The sequence below is a fragment of the Crinia signifera genome, chromosome 2 (genome assembly GCF_055691185.1).
Source record: "Crinia signifera chromosome 2, ASM5569118v1, whole genome shotgun sequence".
Taxonomy (NCBI): Eukaryota; Metazoa; Chordata; class Amphibia; order Anura; family Myobatrachidae; genus Crinia; species Crinia signifera.
In genome coordinates this window covers 120,775,674-120,784,353 of record NC_139218.1, presented here as the reverse complement: position 1 = coordinate 120,784,353, position 8,680 = coordinate 120,775,674, and the positions used below count along the sequence as shown (strand labels likewise).

General features: G+C 46.4%; 1 protein-coding gene across 1 annotated transcript; it reads left to right on the top strand.

Annotated features, from left to right (window-relative positions):
* The first annotated feature begins 5,477 nt into the window (after positions 1-5,477).
* On the top strand, positions 5,478-7,788 carry LOC146060010 (uncharacterized). The gene is made up of 2 exons (XM_083172778.1): positions 5,478-6,253; positions 7,170-7,788. Exons 1-2 carry the CDS (start codon positions 5,834-5,836, stop codon positions 7,725-7,727), a joined length of 978 nt encoding a protein of 325 aa, XP_083028904.1. The 5' UTR covers positions 5,478-5,833; the 3' UTR covers positions 7,728-7,788.
* Positions 7,789-8,680: the final 892 nt, after the last annotated feature.

Sequence of the window (8,680 nt, the reverse complement as noted above, 5' to 3'; positions counted from 1 at the left end):
AAACGTCATCATCTCTACTGCATCTACAGGGGTCCACCTAGCAAATGATGACGTGGGGTTTTGAGCAATAAACTGCTGGGCATATAAATTAGTTTGGTCCACCATTAAATTTATAAAATCATCAGAGAAAAATAATTTGAAAAAGTCAATTTCTCTGAGACCTGTGGAATCAAATTGGATTCCTGGCATGGCCAAAAACTCAGGAACCTGGGGCTCAAAATTGTCTGGTGGTGGGGTCCATACGAGATCAATTGTTGGGGGGGGGGTCTCAGCTGCTCTACGGGGGCGTCTTTGAGGGAGTCCCTCATCACCAGAGGAGGAAGAGGAGCTTAAGACGAATCCTTCAAATTCCCCGCTTGCATCACTGGCTGTGTCAGAGTCAGAGGCAAGCATGGCATATGCCTCCTCCACTGAATACATTCTCCTGGATGACTGGGAGGACATTTGGGAGGACATTTGGGATGCCATTTTTATTTTTGTGTTACTGGTAGTGAAATGTTTCAACACGTGTATAGTGTAGGGGGGGGTACAAACTTTATTTCAACCCGGGGGGTATGTAGTGTCTAGTGTGTATGTAGTGCAGAAAAAAAAAAATACTTTATACCAATAAAAAAAAAAAAAAATGAAGGGGTTAAAAATAAAAAATTGAAGGGGTTAAAAAAAAAAAAAAAAAAAAAGGTCCTGCGCCAAAAATTGAGCACAGATGTTGGTCAGTAACGTCTGTCACTGAACAGCGCTCAAAGGCAACAGGAATTTGATCAAAAAAAAAAAAAAAATAGATCAACCCTGTGCCGAAAAAGCTGATCAGTGATGTACGTCACTGATCAGCGCACAGTGGCCACAGGACACCCACAAAATCACAGTGTGTGTAAAAAAAAAATTAAAAAAAGACCCCACAGCACTCACAAAAAAAAAAAAAGGTGATCAGTGATGCGACACTGATTACCAGTGAGGTGCAGCAGGTGCACAACCTTTGGTGCAACTGACAGTGCAACTGACAGGTATATATAAAAAAAAAAAAACCTCTGTACCCCCAAAAAAGTTGCTGATCACCTCAGATATAGTGATCAGCACAAAAGGCGGGGGCAGCAGACACAAAATTTAGCACTCTCTATCACTCTCTGTCACTATCTCTCTCTATCTCTCTATCTCTCACTATCTATCACTCTATGACACTGCAGCAGCAGCACTGACAGGTATATCTATATATTAAAAAAAACCTGCGCCCCCAAAAAGTTGCTGATCAGTTAATTTATACTGATCAGCACAAAAGGAGGGGGCAGCAGTCAGTTATATAAAAAATATATAGCACAATCTGTCACTATCTCTCTCTATCTCTCTCTCTCTCTATCTCTCTCTATCTCTCTATAACTATCACACTGCAGCAGCACAAAATATAGCACTCTGTCACTAGGCCTCTCTATCTATCTCTCTCTCTCTATCTCTCTCTATCTCTCTATCTCTCTCTCTCTATCTATAACTATATCACACTGCAGCAGCACAAAATATAGCACTCTCTGACACTATCTCTCTCTCTATCTCTCTCTATCTCTCTCTATCTCTCTATCTCTCTCTATCTATCTCTCTATCTAGCTATTACACTGCAGCAGCACAATTTCACAGCACAGGAAGGCACAAGTAGCAACAGGATCCAGGAAGCATCCAGCACACTACAAGCACAGATCAAGCAGTGATCAAGCAGTGATGAAGCAGTGATCAGGTAAGTATGGAGCAAGGTTCTGGTCAGTATATGGCGGCAGGTGGGCACGGTGACCGCACTGCACGCTATTCCAGACCGGAATGGCGTCTGCAGTGCAGTCACCGTTAGTTTAAACCCCCCTCCATGGCTGTGATTGGTCCGTCGGTCCGACGGACCAATCACGGCCTTTGGGGGCGGGCGGGGTGAGGTGGGGTGACACCAGTGTCACCCTTACACCCCGCGGTGATTGGTGCTGTACATTACAGCACCAATCACCTCCGATCCCGTGTCACCGGCGAACGTTATTCGCCGGTGACACAGGAAAACGCTGTGAATGGCTGTTCACACTGAACAGCCAATCACAGCGATCGCCGACGGGGGGGCGGCATCGCAGCCCCCCCTGGGCATGCACGGACATGTCTGCTGTCAGGGACAGCAGACATGTTGAAACTGTCACCGCGTCTATAGACGCGGTGACAGTTTAAATCCATGACGTACATTTACGCCATGTGTCGGGAAGTGCTTCCCGACCATGACGTAAATGTACGTCAAATGTCGGGAAGGGGTTAATGAATATTGTACAGTGGTGATAAATCCTGATCCTTGGTATATTAAAACTTCTTTCTGAGATCATTCGAGAGACAGCTGTACAACGTCCTGAGGAAACAAAAAAAGATACCCATATACGTCTGAAAAAAACCTTGATTACCGTGAGTTGGGGTACGCCCATTTCTTCTATAAAAGAAACCTTTATATATGTTTTCTTTGTCACTTATTGGTGAGTGAGGTACGCTAACTTGAGCTCCTCACATACAACTTTGCACATTCGATATAAACGTACAGTGGATCCACATATTGCACTCTTTTTTTTCTTTCCGAGCACCACTCGTCAGAACCACCTTTTGCTTCAAGCAAAACAAACCCCTGTCTCCCGAAAAAACCAGAGGAAATACAAAGATACCCCTATATGCTTGAATAACACCTTGAATATCGTGAGTTGGGGTACGCCCATTTTTGTCATAAAAGAAACCTTTATATATGTTTTACACATCACTTATTGGTGAGTGAGGTACGCAAATCCAGCTCCTCACATATATCTAGACACATTCTATAGATATACAAATAGACTCACACATTGCACTTGTGTTGTCTTATTTTCCTTCTTCTTGAGCACACCTTGGAAGAATCACCGTTTGCTTCAAGCAAAAAAATCTTCCGCCTTTTGAACACTACTAAGAAAGATACCTTGATAGGCTTCACATCAGCGTATACAAACATAAGTTTGGTACGCATACACTGCTTATTCTCTAAAGAAATATTTCGAAACAGACACTTTACACGTTGTTAAATATTCTTTATTGTTTTATTTTTCTGGGATCAATACCGGCAAATGAAAAAACGGTTCGGACCCTAAATTCCATTGAAAAAGACCACGTACAGCAAAAAGGAAGATCACACCTTGTTGTACCTCTAAGTATCTTTGCGCCTTATTGTATACCTATTTCACAATTTTTTTTGTCTGTATGGTATTTTAAGTGTGGGTGACACTTACGTGAGTGGGTACATCAGGGCAGCACTGCGCCATATATCATTTCTGTCACTTCCAGTTGTCTAGAGAGATGGAAGTCTCTCTGCCTGCCCCAGAACGTTTGTGGGGGGGAGGTGGGCTCCCTGGGTGCCAGGCAGCACAGGCTGCCCCCCCGGGGGTGCCAGCAGGGGACCTATATTCACTACACCCGATCGAAACGATCGGGTGCAGTGAATATATGAATATGTAATGAGCGGCTCGGCTCCGGCGCCCCCTGCTGGCTGCTGTAAAAAAAAAAATTAAATATATATTCATGTGCTTACAGCACATGAATAAAAGTAGCATGCACCTCCTCAGAATAAAATTCCTGATTTTTTGACACAAAATGTAAAAAACAAAACACTTTATTTTAAAAGTTCACATTCCACTTCTCCATCAAAAGATAGCGATTGCTACTCGGTGGATCATGGCGAAAAAAACCTTCAAATGTATTCGCCATGTGGTCATTGAATAGGGTGATTCACCGTTTTAGTCCAAAATTCGCCAAACAGCACAAATTCGCCATAAAAACATAAAAACATGGCAAATCAGGCTCATTGAATACCGCCCATTGTGTGAATTGTAAGAATCACACCGGGCTCCATCTCTTAACCCTTTAGTAATAACCCTTTCAACAAAAGAAACTCTATGATTTTTCTCCTGAAATACTGCTTGATTAAGAAGAATTTAATTTTAATTAATAATAAGTGTGAGATGACATAGGGGGTTATTTTGGTTCTCTCTTTCTGACAAAATCCTTCTTAGATGGACAAAACCATGTGCACTGCAAGTGGGGCAGATGTAACTTGTGCAGAGAGAATTAGATTTGGGTGAGTTATTTTGTTTCTGTGCAGGGAAAATACTGGCTGCATTATTTTACACTGCAATATAGATCTCACTTTGAAATAAACCCCCCCCCCATCCTAATTCTCTCTGCACAAGTTACTAATTCTAATCTGCCCCACCTGCAGTGCACATGGTTTTGTCCATCTAAGAAGGAATTTGTCAGAAAGAGTGAACAAAAATAACCCCCATGGTTTCTTTATTATGGTACATGTAATGTGCGGTAGCCATTTTTGGTTCCACTTAGCTCCATACAGATGCCGCTATTATCCCTGATCCATCCTGGTGCAATCACTGATACCTCTTGCTTCTTGCACCGCTATACACATACAGTCATGGGCTTGTGAACTGTATGCTCTGCTTAAGCTCAGATCCATATTCAGAGTATGTGTGAGTACAGCTGTGTGTATGCCAATGTTGCTTAATAAACCAACCCATAACAGAGGGGTGGCAGTCAATTGGCAAACAGGCTGGCCCTCCCTTCAGCACAGTCCTCCATGAATGGCACACTTCCTTTCTGCCAACACATGAGTTTTCTCTCTGCAATCCATGCCTCTTAGGCCCCATACACACCAGAAAGATTAATGCAAGATTAGGGTACAATTCGTCATTCGTAACGACAGTTGTGCATGAATCTTATCACTATCGTTTGTTTTTTACTCACGATTGTGGTCGTTAACGATTGGATGCGCGCTCCCGTCAGCTCGTATGTCGCATTGGCGGTTTTGCCTCCTGCAGCAGAATCAGCCGATCCGCCCGCAGATTGTGTGTTGATCATATGCACATCGTTAGCACATTGAGTGTGCTTCCGTCGTCGCGACCATCCATCCGATCCGTGTTTTCGCGCGAGTTCCTGGACACTCCTACCGCAGCCATATTGCCCCGTGGATGCAGCAGCGAAGGAGCACACGGCGTCTTCTACTGCGCGCACCTGACAGCAGGTAAGCAGGCCACCGCTGACCTCAACACCCCACCTGGGTCCCCGCTGCCCATACCAGGCCACCGCTGACCTCAACACCCCACCTGGGTCCCCGCTGCCCATACCAGGCCACCGCTGACCTCAACACCCCACCTGGGTCCCCGCTGCCCAAACCAGGCCACCGCTGACCTCAACACCCCACCTGGGTCCCCGCTGCCCATACCAGGCCACCGCTGACCTCAACACCCCACCTGGGTCCCCGCTGCCCATACCAGGCCACCGCTGACCTCAACACCCCACCTGGGTCCCCGCTGCCCATACCAGGCCACCGCTGACCTCAACACCCCACCTGGGTCCCCGCTGCCCAAACCAGGCCACCGCTGACCTCAACACCCCACCTGGGTCCCCGCTACCCATACCAGGCCACCGCTGACCTCAACACCCCACCTGGGTCCCCGCTGCCCATACCAGGCCACCGCTGACCTCAACACCCCACCTGGGTCCCCGCTGCCCACCAATAAAGGTGCCCAGATGTATTATGCCAGCCCAGCCGCCAATCTTCCCCTGCGGCCTACCTACCAAATATTATGCCACCACCACTAAATGTAATGTAAAGATGATAAATGTATAGAAATATGATTTATTAAAATTTCTTAAATGTATAAAAACAAAACATTTATTTTTATTAATTATATACAGTTTAATGAAACATATAATTTTAACTACTATTTATATTAACCAAACTATTGACATTTGAAAAATATGTACATAGACTATTGTCAACTTTTTTTTTTTTTTGGCAGGAATGTCCCAGGCACTGGTCAAAGAACAGGAGTTTGTGGAGGCATTCATAGAGAAATACCGCGAACTTGAATGCCTCTGGAAGACAAAGTCGAAAGACTATAGTAATAAAATCAAAAGAGCTCAAGCGCTGCAAGATCTCCTTGAATTTAGCAAGAGCTACAACCCAGAGGCTGATACGGAATGGGTCCGTAAAAAGATCCAGAATTTGCGGACTGTGTTTCTTAAAGAACATAAAAAAATACAGTCTTCCAAAAGGTCCGGTGCTGGTGCAGGAGAGGTGTATGAGACGTCGCTGTGGTACTACCACTTGCTGACCTTCACACTCAGCCAGGAGGTGCCAAGGCGAGGGCTCTGCCTGATGGTGGAAGGCGAGGCGGATGACGTGACAGCGGCCATGGATGAAAGTTCCCAGCCGTTATCAGTAAGTACTGGTCCAATGTGTATATCACCCCTTTGCCCCATTTCTTTCTTTCAATCATTTTTTTGTTCCTTTATCCAAAAAGATTTTAAATGTGGTCTTCCTGCCAGGGGACAGCACCAACACCATTGAAATATGCCTTATATTGGTCCCTGACCTGTTTGGCTCGTGCTGTCCCCCGGTACTGCTGGGCCGGCATCTCCAGGGACACAATTGGGGCAACCTCCCTGGGATCATCTGGGTCCTCCGGCGGTGCTGGTCCTGCCGGGCGATGTGCCCTTTCTTTGCGGCGAAGTAAATTGTGCAGGACGCAGCACGCCATGACGGCCCAGTCAATTTTATCCAGCCGGAGGTTGATGGCTGTGTGGAAAATGCGGAATCTGCTGGCCATTATCCCGAATGCACTTTCCACAAGCCGGCGTGCCCTGGAGAGCCTGTAGTTGAACACCCGTTTGTCGTGGTCCAGTACACGCTTGGCATAGGGCTTCATGATGTGTTCATGAAGCCCAAATGCCTCGTCCGCAACAAATACAAAGTTCAGCCCATGCTTGGTTTGTTGAGCTGTGGGCAAGTGCATGGTGTTGGAGGCGAGCCTGTGGTAGAACTTGGTGTCCTTCAAAGTTCCACCATCTGAGGCCCGACCATTCCTGCCGACATCCACAAAGAGGAACTCGTAGTTCGCATTGACCACAGCCATCAGCACAATACTGAAGTACCCCTTGTAGTTGAAGTAGTACGAACCGCTGTGGGGTGGCTGATTGATCCGGACGTGTTTCCCATCGATGGCTCCTTCACAATTAGGAAAGTTCCACGCCTCATCAAATTCAGCAGCGATGTTTTGCCACTCCTGAACGGTGTTGGGGAACTGAAAAAAAGAGAAGGTGATGTTAACTAATTGTTGTTGTTTTCTTTTCCACAGACAACAAGTACAGAGATAGAGGTGGTCCACACCTCAACCCCTAATCCAACCCCAGAGCCACAAGACTCATCGGGAACAATCTATGGAGTTCCGGAAACCCCCACCCCGCCTCAACTATTTGGCAAAAAGAAAAAACGCAGAACCAAGGCAGTTCCTGAACAAGAAACCGATGATATTCTGGTTCGAGCCGAAGAGGTGCTGCGTAGGCCATCTGATCAGTTTGACACCTTTGGAAAGTACATGGCTGATGGCTTACGGAAGCTACATCCGGACCAACAGATGGCGTTCGAACGCGTCACAAGCGAACTCCTGTTTATGGGCCGACAGGGCCGCCTGTCAATCAAAACCACACTGATGGGGCTTCTTCCATTGCACCAGACGCTGCAACAGATGCCTGCCGTACCCTCACCAGCCATTGCATCATTGCCTTTAAACACCCCGCCCATTAGACAATCCTGTACCCAACCTCAGACCCCACCCCGGTACAGTCACATGTATACAACATTGTTGGGAGACAGCACGAACCTGGATGATACACCGGTTTTGCAAGATTTATGACCGCATCCCATACAATTATTTCGCAGTTGGCATGGAGTAGTATGTAACACGGTGCTTGTGGCGGAGACAATGGCCATGCTGACTTGTTGCATACTTGTAGAACAATGGGGCCGGGACCATTGTATATGCAGTATGCAACAGGTAATCATGAGTCCCTTTCTTTATCTGCGCTACAAGCGCCGTCTCTCTACTGCTCCATACTGCAAGGCAATGAGGCACTGGTTTGGTTTTAAGTTAAAATAATTTTAGTAGTTATGGCACTTTGCCTATGTTTTATATGCTATGTGTGTTCTTTCTATAGGTCCATGCTTGGAGCAGTATGGCACATGGTGCATGTTGTGCAGACAATGAAAGGACCTTCATGCTACAGTGGCGCAGAGTGCAGAGCAATGGTGCCGGGACCACCACTTCTGCACTATGCGCCATGGATGCATGAGGGTGCTTTTGTTGTCCGCGCTACATGCGTCGTCTGCCATACTGTCCCTTGCCGCACGGCAATGAAGCATTTGAAATGCCTTGTTATTTTTAGGGCAATTTGCCTATGTTTTATATGCTATGTGTGTTCTTTCTATAGGTCCATGCTTGGAGCAGTATGGCACATGGTGCATGTTGTGCAGACAATGAAAGGACCTTCATGCTACAGTGGCGCAGAGTGCAGAGCAATGGTGCCGGGACCACTACTTCTGCACTATGCGCCATGGATGCATGAGGGTGCTTTTGTTGTCCGCGCTACATGCGTCGTCTGCCATACTGTCCCTTGCCGCACGGCAATGAAGCATTTGAAATGCCTTGTTATTTTTAGGGCAATTTGCCTATGTTTTATATGCTATGTGTGTTCTTTCTATAGGTCCATGCTTGGAGCAGTATGGCACATGGTGCATGTTGTGCAGACAATGAAAGGACCTTCATGCTACAGTGGCGCAGAGTGCAGAGCAATGGTGCCGGGACCACTA